Source organism: Osmerus eperlanus, chromosome 15, assembly GCF_963692335.1.
Source record: "Osmerus eperlanus chromosome 15, fOsmEpe2.1, whole genome shotgun sequence".
Taxonomy (NCBI): Eukaryota; Metazoa; Chordata; class Actinopteri; order Osmeriformes; family Osmeridae; genus Osmerus; species Osmerus eperlanus.
Window position 1 is genome coordinate 8,363,534 of NC_085032.1, and position 17,287 is coordinate 8,380,820.

Below are 17,287 nucleotides of genomic sequence, written 5' to 3' on the forward strand. Positions count from 1 at the left end.
TTTTATGCAAATTGTTGAAACTGTTTCCTGGAATTAACAGCAATAAATACAAAATGCCACAAAGCTGTTTGGAGTTTTGTTTAGTTGTACAAGCTGTCTAATCAGGGGCCTCACTCATAATGTAACCAAAAGTATGATTTTTGAGACTGCAAATTACATAACTTATTTGTAACAACTCTAATAACCTAACTTTGAGAAAAAGAAAAAAAAAAGATTGAAATGAAAATCCCCCAGTCTTTTACTGTAGATCCTTTTTATTCATTTCAGTAGAAACCCCTACTCTTACGAGACTGCAGATAGAAAACCAGAGAGTTGGACTAGCAGCAGGACTGGCTGGATGCTCACAGGCAAACATAACTTCTCCTGGTAGGAGAGGGGGGGGGGCATTGGAGAACACTAGTAAGAAGCTGAGCTTCCACTTTCTGACACATGGAAGGAAACCCCTTTTCACATTCTCTCTCCTTACATAAAAAGCATACGAGACAAAGATACTAATATGCACATATATTAAAACATATACACATACAAAAGCTCTGGAAGGGAGCGTAACAACAGTGTTTTCTCTGAGTAATGAAGTTTGAGCCCTCTTCACGTTCCAGAACCTCGCAGCACGTCGCCTGCTAAACGTCTCCGCAGCGTCGCGTGATCCGCTATCACAGCGTTGGAGTCGGCTTGCGGTTCTGGAGAAATGTTTCCCCTCCATGTTCTCCATCTGGACCTGGAGGGGAATGGAGGAACTCTGCGGACGTGGAAGTACACGGGAGGGAAAAGGGCACGTGGGCTATTTCAGGTGCCTATTGATCGTCTGTAATCTAAGCTGGTTGACGGAACCGCTCACATGAAGCGTGTCCCCAAACGCATCGGTTTCCCAGAATCCTTCTGTGTCAAAGACGGTCAAGTCCCACCCAGATTCCCCTTCCTCCTGTTTGAACAGCTGGAAGGGAGAAATGCTTTAGACTAGATGTCTGTTCGATTCGCCTCTCAGTTCAACTGACGATGGCCAGCTAGTTAAGTAATCTGTTGATTGGAAAGTATCTGTGGTACGGATGAACTCAAATCAAGCCAACTACTGCTACAAACCACTGATTGCTACATTATACATAATGATAACATTGCAGATATTACTATATGGTGCTTTCAGTTTAAAGGGCTTGATGGAGAAGTTCAGTTCAGAGTTTCTGGGAACCACCACACAGAGCACAGTGTGCATCCAATCAACAGACCCCCTGGAGAGAAGATCACTCTCAGCTTTGAAGACAACGCCCTGATCCTAGGATCTGCGCTGACTGGATATTTAGCCGAACCAAGACAGAGATGAAGGAAGATAGCCACCAAGTCAGAGAGACTGTTAGAGAGCGGGTCACTGAACTACGCCAGCCATAACACGACCACCATCTTTCTCTGACCCCACACAATCCTCTCTACGTCTACAGGGGTTGTTTCTGGCTATTTCAAAGAACATAAGAGTATATTAAATCGATATCCATGGACTGAAAATCCCCTTCAACGACTCACATGTGTGCTTGTTTTACATCACTCTCCCTAAGGATGTATAAAAAATGCATTGTTTTGTATTTCACATAAACCTGAGTTGCTCTACTGTCTGCATATGTTCAGTTCTGTGTCCTCGATTGCTACACACACTCAGCCAAGCACAGGCCGCCCGGTCTGGGTCAACCCTGGCCCAGACATGGCTATCATGGTGGGGGTCTGTCTTCAAGGGTGAAGGTCCCACATCTGTGCTTCCAGGAGCAGGGCCAGGACTCACCTCCCCCTCCCCCCCCCCCCCGCATCTTGACCTCCAGCACGAGGGCTTCCACCACTCTGACACCACACCACCCAGCAGGGCTTACATGTTGCCAGGTAACCAGGCCATAAACCACCAGTTGCCTAGTGACAGAGCATTAAGTTAAAATTCCTATTCAGGGAACCTGACACTCAGAGGACAGGGGATCCACATTCTCTGTGGTCGTTTTCTGGGTTTGGACAGAGAGGAATCATCTCTCTGTGTTTGCCAAGCCTCTTCCTCCAGACATGCTTGTGCAGCCCCTCTTTTAAAGCATTAGATGGGGGCTATGGGTGTGGAGGGGTTCCACTCCTTCTGAATTACAACTGGAGCTCTGCAGCATCTGACTGGCTATTGCCTCTAGCCGGGTGGAACTTTTGAAACTCGGCTGGGGCAACCTTGGATTGACTTTCTAGAGTCCTCCGGTGATGACCTCACCACTTCAGTCCCCGATCGATGACAGCATCACCTCAGTGGCTACATGTGTTGTTGACATACAGATTTACAGCTATAAGTGGTACATGGAAATAACGATATCGGTCTGAAATGCATACAGCAGATGATCATATAATCTCTCAAAATGTTCCCAAAGGTTACATAACACATTCATGTTCCTGGCACAAGTCTGTCCATCCTAGAAGCAGTACTGATTGTCCAAAGCAGGATGGAGATACTTATGAGGACAGCCGTCTCCCTTCTGTTCACCCTGGTCCTGGAGAGCTACTTGGCTGGTCGGTGTCATTCTTTCCTCCAGCCCAGCACTGACACATTAACAAATCAGGTGTGTTAGAGATGGGCTGGACCCAAACCCTGCTCTATCTCTCCCTTCAGCCCCTGCCCCGCCACCCCCCCCCCCCTCCCTCCCAGGACCAGAGTGGAGAAACACTGAGCAACAGGACAGGGGCAGGGGGGGAGGGTTGGTGGTAATGGAATGGAGGTAAAAAGGGCAGGGGGGGGGGGGGGGGGGTCGCTGTGCTTCTATTTGGCGTTGGTGGTCCCAGGTGCTCCAGGGTCACCCTCGGGACCAGGAGGAGGGTTGACTGCGCCGCCGCCCCCCCCCCCCCCCCCCAGCAGGGGGTCAGAGGTCGGAGTCACCAGGGAAGAGGTTAAGGTCGTGAGGTCACAGGGCGGTGGAGGTAAGCTTCTTCACCCCCCTCCGCTGGGCCAGAGTGGAACAGCCCACAGGCTCCAGGACTGGTGGTACGTTCCTGTTTAGGGCGGAGTAGGTGGCTGCCATGGCACCCTGAGAGAGAGAGAGAGAGAGAGAGAGAGAGAGAGAGAGAGAGAGAGAGAGAGAGAGAGAGAGAGAGAGAGAGAGAGAGAGAGAAGAGAGAGAGAGAGAAAGAGAGAGAGAGAGAGAGAGAGAGAAAGAGAAAGAGAAAGAGAGAGAGGGGGAGAGACAGAGAGAGGGGGAGTCAGCAGCTGATAGAACCACATCACAACACTGTTCAAGTTTCACCTGATGTGGAACAGAATCTCAACCCAGCTGTGACATTCACTATCCGTAAGCTCTATGTCTCCAGGCAGCGGGAGCTAACGTAAACACAGCTACCTTGACCAGGTGGGGGGCGTCCTGTCTGTTGAGCGTGTATTTGGGCAGCTGGTCTCTGTGTGTCACCCAGGGGTGTCGGAGGACCTGGCCCGCAGTCAGCCTCTGGTGGGGGTCGACGTGCAGCATCTTAGACACCAGCTCCTGGAGGTCAGGGGGTCACCGGGAGGGCAAAGGTCAAACACACATCAACTGCAGGCATACGCATGTGTGTGTGTGCATGCGTGTGTGTGTGTGTGTGTGTGTGTGTGTGTGTGTGTGTGTGTGTGTGTGTGTGCGTGTACCTTGGCCTCAGCTGAGACAGAGTTCCAGTAGCCTCCAGTCAGAGAGAACTTGCCACTGCCGATCCGAGCCAGGATCTCCTCTGGAGTGTCTTCTGGTCCGTTAGCGAAGGGAGTGAATCTGAGGGGGGAGAGATGGAGAGATGGAGGGAGGGCAGAGAGAAGAGAGAGAGGTAGGGAGAGGACACAGAGTGAAGATGGAGGAGGACCCAGATATGAAGCCTGATAATAACAGTAATAATCAGTAGAGGAGAACAGGTGAATTAGCCTTCCACCCAGACAGCCAGGCACCAGACAGACAGACACCGGACACACAGGCACCAGACAGACAGGCACCAGACAGCCAGACACCTACCCTGTCAGCATGGTGTAGAGTAGAACACCTAGACTCCAGATATCACAGGCTGCATCATAGCCCTGCTTCTTCAGTACCTGCACCACACACACACACACACACACATACATACATACATACATTAGGTATCTTATAGCAACGCACGGGATGTATCTTGAAACACAGTGAGATTGTGAGATCAAATTAAATAGCAGGACTGACAAAGATTGACTGACAGGCAGACAGGCAGACAGACAGGCAGACAGGCAGACAGGAAGACAGTAAGACAGACAGACAGACAGACAGGCAGGCAGGCAGACAGGCAGACAGGCAGACAGGCAGGCAGACAAACCTACCTCCGGGGCTACAAAGTTAGCGGTGTAGCAGGGCGTCATGAGCAGGCCGTTCTCCGCCCTCAGCTGCTTGGCGAAGCCGAAGTCACAGATCCTGATGGACTCCGCGTTCCCGCTCTCGTCCACATACAGGATGTTACTGGGCTTCAAGTCTCTGTGCACCACCTGCAGACAGCACCCGTCACACGCTATCCACACACACACAACACGGGGGGGGGGGGGGGGGGGACTGTCCCTTTAAGATGACGCTGGTCAACCCACACAAACTCACACACACAAACATACCCCTTGAATGTGGAGGTACTCCACAGTCTTGGTGATGGTGTAGAGGACGGCGCTGGCCTCTCTCTCGGAGAAGAACTTCTGCCTGAGGATCTTGTCCAGCAGCTCCCCTCCCTTCAGCAGCTCTGTGACCAGATACACGGACCTGCCGTCGTCATACACCTGCGACACACGGGACAGTTACACACACACACGTGTATATCTAGACACACATGTCTAGGTGTGTTCCAGGCACCCACATGGAGTGTCTGTACACATACAGACACGCACACACGGGGCGGGAACACACACAGGGGGTGGGACTCACGTCCTTCAGGGTGATGACATTGGGGTGCTGGCCGTATCTGAGCAGGATCTCCACTTCCTCCGCGGGGTCCCTCTTCACCTTGCTGATGATCTGAGGCCCACGGGACAGAACAGAGAGAAGTCAGGCTGGGGCCTGGGGGGGAGAGAGCGGGCAGGCTAGCGCTGGCTGGCTGGCTACCTACCTTGACGGCGAACTCCATGCCCGTGCTTTTCTGGACGCAGCGCTTGCAGACGGAGTAGGAGCCGATCCCGATGTCCTCCTTGATCTCGTACGTGTCCGAGAACTGCGACGTGCTTCTGTGCAGCTGCTGAAGACACGCACGCGCACGCGCACACGCACAGCTGAGTGACCATGCACAGCACGAGTCTGAGTAATGCAACCGATTGAGAGTTTATTCTGCATGAAGTGATGAAGTGTGTAGAAAGTGTGTTTGTGTGTGCGTGTACCTGTACGATAGTGTTGGGTAGGGGTTGTGTCTCCTCTTCTGACGTTATGGCTACAAAGCTGAATCCCCTAAACAGCTGGTGGGCGTTGGCACTGGGAGGTACACCTGGGGAATCTGACACACACACACACACACACAGATTAGATGAGACAAGGAAATGGCTGAATGAATGTTTAGTGCGTGAATGTGTAGTGTGTATGTGTGTATGTATGTAGAGTGTGTGTATTAGCGGCTGGTACCTTTGGGTGTTTTGGCGGTGAACTCAGGGTCAAAGTAGAAGGTGTCGTCAGGTCGGCCTGTGGCAGGTTTGAACGGAGGGTGCAGCTCCCTGCGAAAGAGTTTCTGCACACAGACATCCCTAACCTTTACTACAGCCAATCAGAACACTGCACACACAGACATCCCTAACCTTTACTACAGCCAATCAGAACACTGCACACACAGACATCCCTAACCTTCACTACAGCCAATCAGAACACTACACACACACTCACAGACTCACACACTCACACACACACAAAAAACACACACACACTCACGTTCCAGTCGATGGTGTTGTAGAAGTGGTGCCTCTTGATCTCCTCTACTCCATCTGGTCCGGCTCCTGCAGAACCACAACTGTGAGAGCTGCTCTAGACTGCTCTAGTCTGAGAACAGGCCAGGGGCGAGTCTCCTGGGGTGTGTGTGTGTGTGTGTGTGTGGTGTGTGTGTGTGTGTGTGTGTGTGTGTGGTGTGTGTGTGTGTGTGAGGGGTACCTAGCCGGTTGGAAGGGTTCCGTTTGAAGAGGTTTCTCAGGAGACTCTGAGCTTCTGAACTCAGGAATTGTGGCATCCCCAACTTAGCCCTGACAGAAGAGAGAGAGAGAGAGAGAGAGAGAGAGAGAGAGAGAGAGAGAGAGAGAGAGAGAGAGAGACAGACAGACAGACAGAGAAAGGAAGGAAGGAAGGAAGGAAGGAAGGAAGAGAGAGAAAGGAAGAGAGAGAAAAGAAGAGAGAGATAGTCAGGAGAGAGACAAAGAGAGAAAGAGAGTGAGTCAGGATAGAGACAGAGAGACAGAGAGAGACAGAGGAGGAGGATGTCAAGGAAATAAAAGAGAATGTCATCCGGGGAGAAGGGGAAGATGAAAGAGCGTTGGAGCCTGGTGTTATTGCTGCAGTCATCAAATATCCATCTGTATTCAGTGTGGGTCTGGGCTGGGTGCATCTGTAACACTAGAGCAGCCGTATACAGTAACGCACAAACAGGAACCTAACTCAGCACTCAGGAGACACACACTCAGCAATGCAGGGAGAAAGGGAAAGACAGGGTGGGAGAGAAATAAAGAGAGGGAGAGAGAGAGAGAGACACACACACGAGTGTGTTGGTGGAAAAAAAAAGTGAAATCCTCCTCCTTTCCCCAAGCTAGCTGACTAAGTGAGGGGTTTGTTTAGGTGTTAAACCTCCCCCTCTCTGCCCTCCCCCCCCGCCTCCCATTCCTTTCTTTCTTATCTCCATTTCCCCTCTCTCTTCCATACAGCCGTCTGCACACTTTAGTCCATTTCCTTTATCTCTCCTTCACTCTGTCCATCCTCCCCTCTTGAGTGCTCTTCTCATAAGCCTTCTGTTTCCCCGGGCCAGCCTCAGAGCACACTCAGCATTCACACACACACACAAAAGGTTAGTAAAATAGCTCAACACTCCAGAAACTGACATGGGCCAAATGCTGTGGTCAAGTGGTTAGGGTCACTCACTTGAGGATCATGGTCATGGTCTCTTTCCGGTCCTTTCCTTGGAAGGGTAACGTTCCTGTCAGCATCTCAAACTGGGGGGGGAGACACAACACAGCACAGGCTCGCTCACCAGGTCACACCAGGAGAGACCCACCAGGAGAGACCCACCAGGAGAGACCCACCAGGAGAGACCCAACACAGCCCTGATCAGAGAGCTCGGGGGTTTCAACACTGAACGGGTTCCCGCTGGATATGTCTCTCCGAGGGCGGCTCGTCGACGAGAGAACGCGCGTCTGTCTGTCTTTTCCTTCAGACTTCAGACGTGCGCTCTCAACGGGCACGGCCAATCGGAACAGTCCATGTCGTACTGCAGCCCATGTAGCCATGCGACTAGAGCAACAGGAACGAGCCCTGACATTGACGTGCGAACGCACCAATTATGTCAAGAGGCTAAATGAGTCAGGGAGCGGAGCACAATGGAGACGAACGTCACCACGGTGAGTCAAACGGCCGAACAGCGATGACTGAACCACCCGACACGCACAGAGCAGCAGGAAACCCCACGAAGCGCAGCACGACACAGCACCCGCCCCTCACCATCAGCACGCCGTACGACCACCAATCAGCGCTGTGGGTGTGCCCTCTGCGGTTGACCACTTCGGGGGCCATGTACTCCACCGTCCCACAGAAGGAGTAGGCCTTGTTCTCGTGGTCTATAGACTCCTTACTGAGGCCGAAGTCTGCAACACACACACACACACACGTAAGCATTTTTACCTGTAATAAAAGGAACTTTCACTTGTGAAACGATAGATCATTCTTCTCTCTCTTCTTGTTCTCCTTCTTTCCATCTCCCACACACACACACACACACACACACACACACACACACACACACACACACACACACACACACACAGGCTAATGTTACCCACCTGTCAGCTTAATGTGTCCTTCCTCATCTAGTAGAATGCTGAGGAGACAGAAATGCATTTAGAAAGAGATACCTTATTCCCACGAGGACAATACAATAGTGTCTGTATATATGTGTGCATGTGTACGTGTGCTTTGTCACAATTCCGTTTTTTAAGGTGTGCTACGAGCGGGTTGTGTGTGTGTGTGTGATTTACTTCTCTGGTTTGAGATCTCTGTAGATGATCCCAAGGCTGTGCAGGTGGTCCAGTGCCAGAGCCAGCTCTGCCAAGTAGAACTTCACATCCTCCTCTGTGAACATCACCTACACAGAGAGAGAAAGAGAGAGAGAGAGAGAGAGAGAGAGAGAGAGAGAGAGAGAGAGAGAGAGAGAGATGAGAGAGAGAGAGAGAGAGAGGGGGGGGGGGGGGGGGTGAGTGAGTGAGTGAGGGAGAGAGAAAGAGAGACAGAGAGAGATAGATAGTCACACACCCACATGCACAAACATGCTACTGTTATTAATATAGACATTTTTCACACGCACACAAACAATTCCTCCCAGACACATAGACACACCCACCACATGCACACCACACACACACCCCTACCTCTTTGGAGAGGCGTGTGAAGAGGTCTCCTCCTCTGAGGAAGTCCAGGATCAGGTAGAGTTTCCCCTCCGTCTGAAACGCTGGGGAGAGGAGAGAGAGGTCAGGAGGAGAGGAGAGAGAGGTCAGGAGGAGAGGAGAGAGAGGTCAGGAGAGAGAGGTCAGGAGGAGAGGAGAGAGAGGTCAGGAGGAGAGAGTCAGGAGGAGAGGAGAGAGAGGTCAGGAGGAGAGGAGAGAGTCAGGAGGAGAGGAGAGAGAGGTCATGAGGAGAGGAGAGAGTCAGGAGGAGAGGAGAGAGAGGTCAGTCGAAGAGGTTGACCCTTCAGGAGTCATGCGTTTCAATGTCCCACAGAATGATTAGGCCTTGTTCTCATGGAGAGAGAGAGCAGGAGAAGAGAGACAGCGGGGGAGAGAGGAGAGTTTCACCAGCTCGTGCGATCTGATCTGTTAGTGGGGGACTAATCCAAGCTGCTGGAAGTGAAGCTCTCTGCGAGTGGGCGTGGCAGTTGGAGGGCTCATGACATCACAGGTACGGCTGACTCACCATAGTGAAGCTTCACAATGAAGGGGTGGTTGACCTCCACCAGAATGTCCCGCTCCATCTTGGTCCTGACCCGGTCGCGCACTAAACACACACGGACGCACACGGACACAGTCAATGTGGCGTTTTGTCTTTTGTGTGTAGAGACACGCACACACAAAAACATGTTCCTTCTCTACTTGGTCGCCCCCCCTCTCTCTCTCTCTCTCTCTCTCTCTCGGTCTGTCTGTTCTCTCCTCCGTCTCTCTATCTCTCTCTCTTGTCTATTCTCTCCTCCCTCTCTCTTGGCATGGAGGAGGCTGCCAGATGGCAGCGGATGAGTAATTGAATAAAAGAAGGAAAAGAACAAGCAGAACAGAGGAATGGAATGAGGGATTCATTCCTACACAGAGAGCGAGAGAGAGAGACTAGAGAGAGAGAGAGAGAGAGAGACTAGAGACAGCAAGCAAGAGAGACAGGGAAAGAGAGTGCAGGTGGAAGCATGACAGAAAAAGAGATAAAGGAGGAAGACCAGGGAAACAGAGAGGGTGGTGTTTGGCGCCTGACGTACTCTCCACGGCCACCAGGGGGCGCATACCCGGTGTTTCCCCCCAGCTCTGGGAGAAAAACGCTTCAGGTAACTGATCCAGGTTTAGCCTCCTTAAGCACTAACCCTCAGGTTAGTGCTCAGGTTAGATCTCTCTGCCCCTTCCTCCCACTCGGCCCCCCGCGTTGCTGCTCGCGGTACCTTTCAGCGTGGCTTTCTTCAGCACCTTCATGGCGTACAGCTGGCCCGCGTCCGGCCCTGTGGTCTTCTTCACCAGGAACACCTACAGGGTCGTGAAGGCAGAGAGAGAGTTGAGTGTGGCCCGGTTCAAAAGCCGAGAGAGACTTTGGTGACCTGGCTGAGGTATTTTGGCGAGCGCGTCAGGTGAGCTCGTCGCGGTCGTCACGGCGTCAAAGATGAAAGGACAGGATGTTTTAGCGTCCATTCATAAACATGATCACACCCTGCCGATGGGTGGAGGGCCCTTAGGCTGCGGTCGCTATAGCGACCGGGTGTTTAGACGCTGTCGCCGGTGAAATTGACAAGCGATTTGGAGTGGAAACTGCTGCAGATGACTAAACATGTGTTACACAGTGACACACACACACACACACAGTGACACACAAACACACGCACACAAACATTACCTTGCCGAAGGAGCCTTGACCGAGCACCTTGCGTAGCTCGAACTGTCGAGGGTCGCCCTTCTCTGAACCCTCCTTCACATGGTGGGTGATACTGATCTCCTTCACTGCCACCTCCTCCTGGAACACACAAACACACACGCAGTCTTTAATACGCATATCACTGCAATCCACGGGCTACGGTAGATTAAGGCAGGTGTGTGTGTGTGGTGGGGGAAGTTGGGAGGTGTGGGGAAGGATTCCATTGGTCCCGTTTTGCTGCTGTAGAGAAATAAGAAAACGATGACCTATAATACCAGCGACAACACTGTCGTGAGCCAAACTCCTGCTTGCGTAAACTGATTACGGCCTCTCAAGGGAAATCCTGCCGAGGCTTTCTAAAGAGGACTTAACGTCCCTGACCGGACGCATCGCCGCACCTTCAACAGTTCACCTCAGGGGCTGAGCTAAAAATCGGCCACTCAACTCATCAACCCAATCTTACGAAAACACGGCAAGGGGTCACATGCTGGCACGCAGCCAATCAGCACGGCTCACCTCCTCTCTCAGAGCGTTCACGTAGCTCAGCCCACAGACAGAGGCTCTCGTACAACAAGCCCGTGAGTCACCCGGCCTCGTCATTGTGAAGTCCAACTCCAGCCGGCAGAGTTTGCAGGAGTCAGTCTCGGGCCCACGCAGTCGTCATGGTCCCTCCTGCTGCCTCCTGCTGACTCATGACATCACACTGCGCGAGCGCGTGCCCGAGGAACTTTCCTCCTCTCTCTCCTCCTCTCTCAAAACGGCCCCTTCTTCCTCCCCCCAGCCCACTTCTAGTCTAGAAACGGAGACTAGAAAACCTCAATAGGATGAACCGAGTATCCTGCGCCTCCGTACCTGTGGTTGCCTGGGCAGGGCTGTGTCCGTGGCAGCGTGCCCCAGTGCATTCTGGGTCCTGTAGTTCTGGCTGTGTGCTGCCAGCATGTTGACCCGGGCCGAGGAGAGAAGGCCACTAACAGATATGATCCTCTGCAGTCTCTGAGCCTCCCTCTACAGCAACACTGACGCCCTCTCATGCAGGATATGATGTCTCTCGCTCTCCCTCCCTCCCTTCCAGGCCTCTCACTCTTTCTATCTTTATTCATCTTTCTCACCTCTCTCTCTCTCGCCCCATGTTTCTCACAGGGATTTCTAACCTTTTTTGTCACTCTTAAGTACACCTCGCTCTCTCGCTCTCTGTGCTCTCTCAGTAGGGGCAAAAAGACACAGAGAGAGAAACAGAGAGAGAAACAGAGAGAGAAAGAGAGAAAGAGGGAGAGAGAGAGAGAGAGAGAGAGAGAGAGAGAGAGAGAGAGAGGTGAACAGAGGGAAGCAGCTGTGTCCCTGTAGTTGTTCCCGCTGGTGCCCTCTCCTTCTCTACATCTCCCTGCTCCTCTCTTCCCTCTGGCTCCTCTCGTTCTCTCTGCATCTTATCAACACCAAGCTCGGCACCCCACACCTCGACATGCAAATGAGTCCCACTGCCATGTTCTGACAGAGAAGCTCTGAAGTAGGAAGAAGATGAACATGCATTTGGCCGTTCACAGCACAGCCTACCTGCGGTTCGAAAACGTTTTGACGTATTTCAAATATTCACGTCGGCTGAGGTTGTTTCGGTGCATCTGCATTTCCATTCGAGCAATTTGTGTGCGTGTGTGAGGGTGCGGGTATGTCTGCATGTTCATAAATGTCTGTGTGCTTGTGTGTGTGTGTGTGTGTGTGTGTGTGTGTGTGTGTGTGTGAGTGTGTGTGTGTGTGTGTGTGAGATAGAGAGAGTCACAGCAGAGCACAGATGGAGGATCAGAGAGAGGCGACAGGATGCTCATCTAGCACCTCTTAATCACAGGATTAAAACTGCAGAGCCCAACACCTGCCCTTACACACACACACACACACAATGCTTCCACGCTGCACACATCCTCTACACTATGCTGTCTGTCTCTGCCACACACAGTTTAACCCCGGGTGGACTATGTCGGTTTAGGGTGGTGACGCCTGCTATAGGTCATAGGTCACAGAGAGACACAGGTCACATGACCACCCGTATTGTGGAACTGACACAGGAAGGCTCTTCTCTGTTTCAGCAGAATTCAATGGACATTTTGGGGATGAAAGAACACATGCTCAGAAAAGAGCAACAATAACCACACAATCCTGATTAACACCAGAATATGCACTGCTTTTCAAACAGCTGAGTTCAAATGATTGCGTTTGTCTCGAATCCTTTTGTAGATTGAAACATTTGCAGGAAGGCGGTTTCTCTCAAATGTCGGCAGAGTTGTGAGGAAGTGTTCTACTTCCTCTTGTGTACGAAATTAGAATTCTCTCCGTACGTCTCTCTCTCTGTCTCTCACAAACACACATTCGCGCACGTTGTTTCTGCTGAGCAGCACCGAGTCCTCCCTGCTCTCTATAACTCAATCCATCCTCCCAGCCCACCCTAACTGCACGGGCTCATTTGGATAATTAAACTAATGAAGCGTCCCTACGGAATCAGATCAAATCAAGCACACATCCATAGAACGAGATATAAATGCCTCTGTGCCTACAACACACACACACACACACACACACGATAACCGAGAATACTCGAGCATTACAGGCCAGGCCACCATAGCTACACCATAGCTACATGACCAGTCCTCCTCACACAACACCCACCAGCCAATCTTAGCCACGATACGGTTCTTTACGCCGTTCTCTGTGTAGCATCGACATAGTCCTACAGCTGGCGTTTTAGTACACCTACAACATATAGGCATAAACTGTATATACATATAGATGTACATCCCTCCCACACTCCCACACTCGGCCGGCTAAGACCAGTGTTAGTCCACGTCAGCCCTAGCCACTGCCAGCTGATGCTGTAACCCAACCCCCGTACTCACAGCCCTGCCGGGAACCGGCTGGCCCCGGTAGACCGCCCCGGTAAACAACACCGACTGCGGCTGCCGAAGGCCGGTCCCGGGAGAGAGGCCGGGCCGCGGGCCGGTAGCGTCCAGGACGCGCTGGGCGCCGGCGAACATCCGTCTGAGGGCCTTCAGCCTGGTCCTCAAGCCCCAGAGCAGACACATCACACCCAGACACAGCTCTCCTGGATCTGGCATCTCCACAAGGAGCAAAACACTGGGTGGGTGTGTGCGTGTGTGTGTGATCGCGCTGGAGAGAGAGAGGAGGGAATAGGAAGAGGCTAGGTGAGGTTAGCGTGTGCTCTGATGTGAGCTTGCCTGTCTGACGGTGAACGAGTGTGACTGAGAGTGTCCGAATGTGTGAGGGTGTGTGAGGGTGGACGGTATGAAGGCAGGGATGTCGAGTGTGTGTGTGTCACTGTGTGGGGGATGCCCAACAGGGGGTGGGGGGGGGGGAGTGGAGTGTCAGATCCAAATTGGGATTCCCCCTAAAGCCCACCTTAACCTCCCACCCAATATTTCCATCATGTGACCTGGAGATCCCCCCCCCCCCCCGCCCACACACACCAATCCCTGACTGCCACACACTTGAAAACACAAGGCACACACACATTCATGCTTGACCACCATGTACATGAAGATTCCATGCACACACACACACACACACACACTGTGCGGCAGGATGTGGGGCCTTTCCTGGGCTTAAAGACACCTGTTGTCCAAGGACTATCACCTTCCCTTATGCTCCATACACTCCACTAATTGTCCCTAGGCAACAGGAACAAGGGGTCCAAAGTCTAGCTCCATCACTGAATAGGCTAAATGTGGGCATTTGGTATTAGAAATGTGTGAGTCAGGTTGAGATGCAGATCACAGCATCATCATATCTCTCTTTATTTGACAAAGCGCAGGAGCAGTGTGGGAGCAGTGTGGGGTTAGAGCTGCTGCAGTATCAGGTGCCCAGGGCCAGATAAGGAGTTTTGGACGCAACCTGAGGAAGTCATTTTGTTCTGTTGCTAGAAGTTTGAACATTGCCTCAGATAAGAACAGTGGAGCTTTCCTTAAAAGGAAAGCTCTTTTAAGCCTGTCTCCCTGTGTGTGTGTGTGCGTGTGTGCGTGTGTGTGCGTGCGTGTGTGCGTGCGTGAGTGAGTGAGTGTAAAGCTAGTGTGACTGGAGTTACCATGGATTGAGAGAGGAATTCTAAGCAATCTATGTCCCTAAGCCACTTATGCAACACAATTAGCTACACACACACACCAGTGGTAGAGGGGCCTAATTGAGGTACATCCTTGGTTTCATCAGGTTAGCTGCATTAAAACAACACATCCGCTAAACCTGAGGACACCAGATAAGGTATCAAACACACACACAGGCATCCTTGGTATCACACACACACATACAGGCATCCTTGGGTAACAATTCCCAAACCCCGCAACCCATCAAACATACTGGCCTCCTGTTCATGCAAATGCAGTTGCTCACTGATGACATCACAAGGCGGAGAGAGAGAGAGTCACCTGTGAGGTTCTAGAATAGAACTCTAATGATACAGTTCTTAAAACACCCCCCAGGTGATGGAGACAGATTGTGTAGGGGAGAGAGAGAGAGAGAGAGAGAGAGAGAGAGAGAGAGAGAGAGAGAGAGAGAGAGAGAGAGAGAGAGAGAGAGAGAGAGAGAGAGAGAGAGAGAGAGACAGAGAGAGAGAGAGAGAGTAAGGGAGAAGTAGAGAGGGTGTGGGTCATTGTCACAGAAGCAGCTGGTACCCCCACTGACATAGTCATTAATCGCAAGGGACTAAGTAATAGAAACTAGATAGTGAGAGAGAGAAACAGAGAGAGAGAGACAGAGAGAGAGAGAGAGAGAGAGAGAGAGAGAGAGAGAGAGAGAGAGAGAGAGAGAGAGAGAGAGAGAGAGAGAGAGAGAGAGAGAGAGAGAGAGAGAGAGAGAGAGAGAGAGAGAAGAGAGAGAGAGAGAGAGAGAGAGAGAGAGAGAGAGAGAGAGAGAGAGAGAGAGAGAATTAAGTATGGATGAGGAGAAGCAGGGAGAGGACGGCATCATTTATTTAACAACTGGCAAGTTGACTCCTCAATCACGGCTCTGCTCTGTGTGTCTGCACACATACCCACACACAGACACACACCTTAATCCATCTTTCAGCTGGATCTCGAGTGGGTATGGATAGTGGTTAGCCAGCCTCTCTAGGAGAGAGCAAACAGCCTTTTCAGAAAGGAACGGGGCCACACTCCCATGCCATGATGGAGCGGCCCCGTTCCAATAGTGACCTTATCTACCTGGCCTTGTCTTTAGAAGAAGCACCTTCCTTCCCATGGACTTCTGCTTCTAGACTGTACATACTGTACTTTCACAGGACGTCTGGGGCGGGAGGAGAGAGAGGGGGATGAGGGGAGAGAGGCAGACAGGACAGAGAGTGGGAACAGGGATCAGACAGGTTTATTACCATGCCAACGACACTGCGAGAACTTTGTCATCATGCTACAAAGCGGGATCCCCACACACACCCCGCCATGTTGTGTATGGAGACACTGCCTCTATTGTTTCTCATTCTGATCTCTCTCTCTCTCCCTCTCTCTCTTCCTGTCCCTCGTTAGGAAAATCAAAGTGCTTCATCTTTTGCCAACAGCGCCTCTCAGATCAGGGAAAAGCACCCTCTTAATTACATCTCTCTCTCCTCTCTCTCCTCTCTCTCCTCTCTCTCCTCTCTCTCCTCTCTCTCTCTCCTCTCTCGCTCCTCTCTCTCACACACAGCCATGGCATACTTGCTGTAGTCTTCGGAGGAATTTGCTTGCTCTCTCGTGTGTTGCCAGCGAGGAACATGTTGAATGATTGCTCTCTCTCTCTCTCTCTCCCCTCTCTCTCTCCACAAACGTCTCACCAGGAATGTTTCACTCCCTTGCCAATGCAAAGCAACAGCCCAGCCTGATACTGCGTCACGGAGAGCGATTCCATCTGAATAATACATCCACTGACTGTCGAGACTGTCCCAGTGTGTGCGTGTGTGTCTGTGCGGCCTACCCGCGTGTTGTTGTGTCTGATCCGCAGCAGAAGCATCTTCAACATGATCCTCTCCTCACATGACACACACACACTCAGAACCACTCCGGCTGGACAGAGGACGGACTGAGCGGACTCTCTCTCTCTCTCTCTCACACACACACACACACACACACACACACACACACAGAAGGAAGGCCTGCCCAGGAAGGCCCTCCAGCTGCTGGTCATCTCAGTGATTAAAGCATGTCCTGTCCTTGTTTCCTTGGCAACAACATCTGTACAGGAAGAGACACATCTGTCCGCGGGGTCCCCCTTCCTCACACACACACACACACACACACACACACACAGATGTTTGCTTTTTTGGGGTCTAAAAAGAAAAAACAGGACCTAAACACATATGTCGACACTATGTATGCAACATTTTTGAGTGTGTTGTTATTAGTGCCTACACGTTTGACGGCTGTGTGTGTGTGTTGGTGTGTGTATGTGTTGCCCTTTTGTGGGAGCAGGGCAGCTGGTGGTTTCCTGTCTGAGTGGAGGTTAACTTCCTGTCCTCTAGAGCTGCTGACTGAACAGAAACATATCCTCCCCGAGTCACCATGACAACGGAAGGTGTGTGTTCTCACACAGCGACAGGATGGACGAGAGTCACTTCTACTCACAGTCACACTCAAGAGACAATCATAGTTAAGGTGTCAGGTCTACTCATAGTTCCGAGGTTTAATGGCTTTTGATTGGTTTTGTGGCCATGCAAAAGTTGTCTTTGGTTAGAAAGTGGACAGGAAGATAATGAGATCTTGGTTCAATGCATTCCAATACTACAAAACCAAGTTTTTTCCAATACTTGGTAAAAACTGACCACAGAGTCTATGGGTGTGGATTTTGTTTGTTCTACAGCCTGTCACTTCCACTCTCCAACTCCCCAGTCCTCCCTCCCTCCCCAGTCCTCTCTCCCTCCCCAGTCCTCTCCCTCCCCAGTCCTCCCTCCCCAGTCCTCTCCCTCCCCAGTCCTCTCCCTCCCCAGTCCTCCCTCCCTCCCCAGTCCTCTCCCTCCCCAGTCCTCTCCCTCC

The 17,287-nt window shown here is 51.6% G+C and overlaps 1 protein-coding gene across 3 annotated transcripts in view; it reads right to left on the reverse strand.

Annotated features, from left to right (window-relative positions):
• Positions 1-65: 65 nt before the first annotated feature.
• Positions 66-17,287, reverse strand: part of LOC134035138 (ribosomal protein S6 kinase alpha-3) — a 22,473-nt gene continuing 5,251 nt past the window's right edge. The window contains exons 1-21 of one of the 3 annotated variants that reach the window (XM_062479995.1): positions 16,233-16,292; positions 10,278-10,394; positions 9,832-9,913; positions 9,108-9,188; positions 8,567-8,646; positions 8,177-8,283; positions 7,982-8,019; positions 7,644-7,786; positions 7,068-7,138; positions 6,093-6,181; positions 5,877-5,941; positions 5,577-5,679; positions 5,339-5,451; positions 5,074-5,199; positions 4,893-4,982; positions 4,589-4,747; positions 4,307-4,468; positions 3,972-4,048; positions 3,620-3,737; positions 3,339-3,479; positions 66-3,029 (exon numbers count right to left, since the gene is read on the reverse strand). In XM_062479995.1, coding sequence (XP_062335979.1) covers positions 2,907-3,029; positions 3,339-3,479; positions 3,620-3,737; positions 3,972-4,048; positions 4,307-4,468; positions 4,589-4,747; positions 4,893-4,982; positions 5,074-5,199; positions 5,339-5,451; positions 5,577-5,679; positions 5,877-5,941; positions 6,093-6,181; positions 7,068-7,138; positions 7,644-7,786; positions 7,982-8,019; positions 8,177-8,283; positions 8,567-8,646; positions 9,108-9,188; positions 9,832-9,913; positions 10,278-10,394; positions 16,233-16,277 — 2,130 coding nt within the window. In that variant the 5' untranslated portion in view covers positions 16,278-16,292 and the 3' untranslated portion in view covers positions 66-2,906. Of the gene's footprint in view, positions 3,030-3,338; positions 3,480-3,619; positions 3,738-3,971; positions 4,049-4,306; positions 4,469-4,588; positions 4,748-4,892; positions 4,983-5,073; positions 5,200-5,338; positions 5,452-5,576; positions 5,680-5,876; positions 5,942-6,092; positions 6,182-7,067; positions 7,139-7,643; positions 7,787-7,981; positions 8,020-8,176; positions 8,284-8,566; positions 8,647-9,107; positions 9,189-9,831; positions 9,914-10,277; positions 10,395-11,147; positions 11,250-16,232; positions 16,293-17,287 lie in introns of those variants that run through there. The other 2 variants (XM_062479997.1, XM_062479996.1) reach the window with 2 other exon arrangements.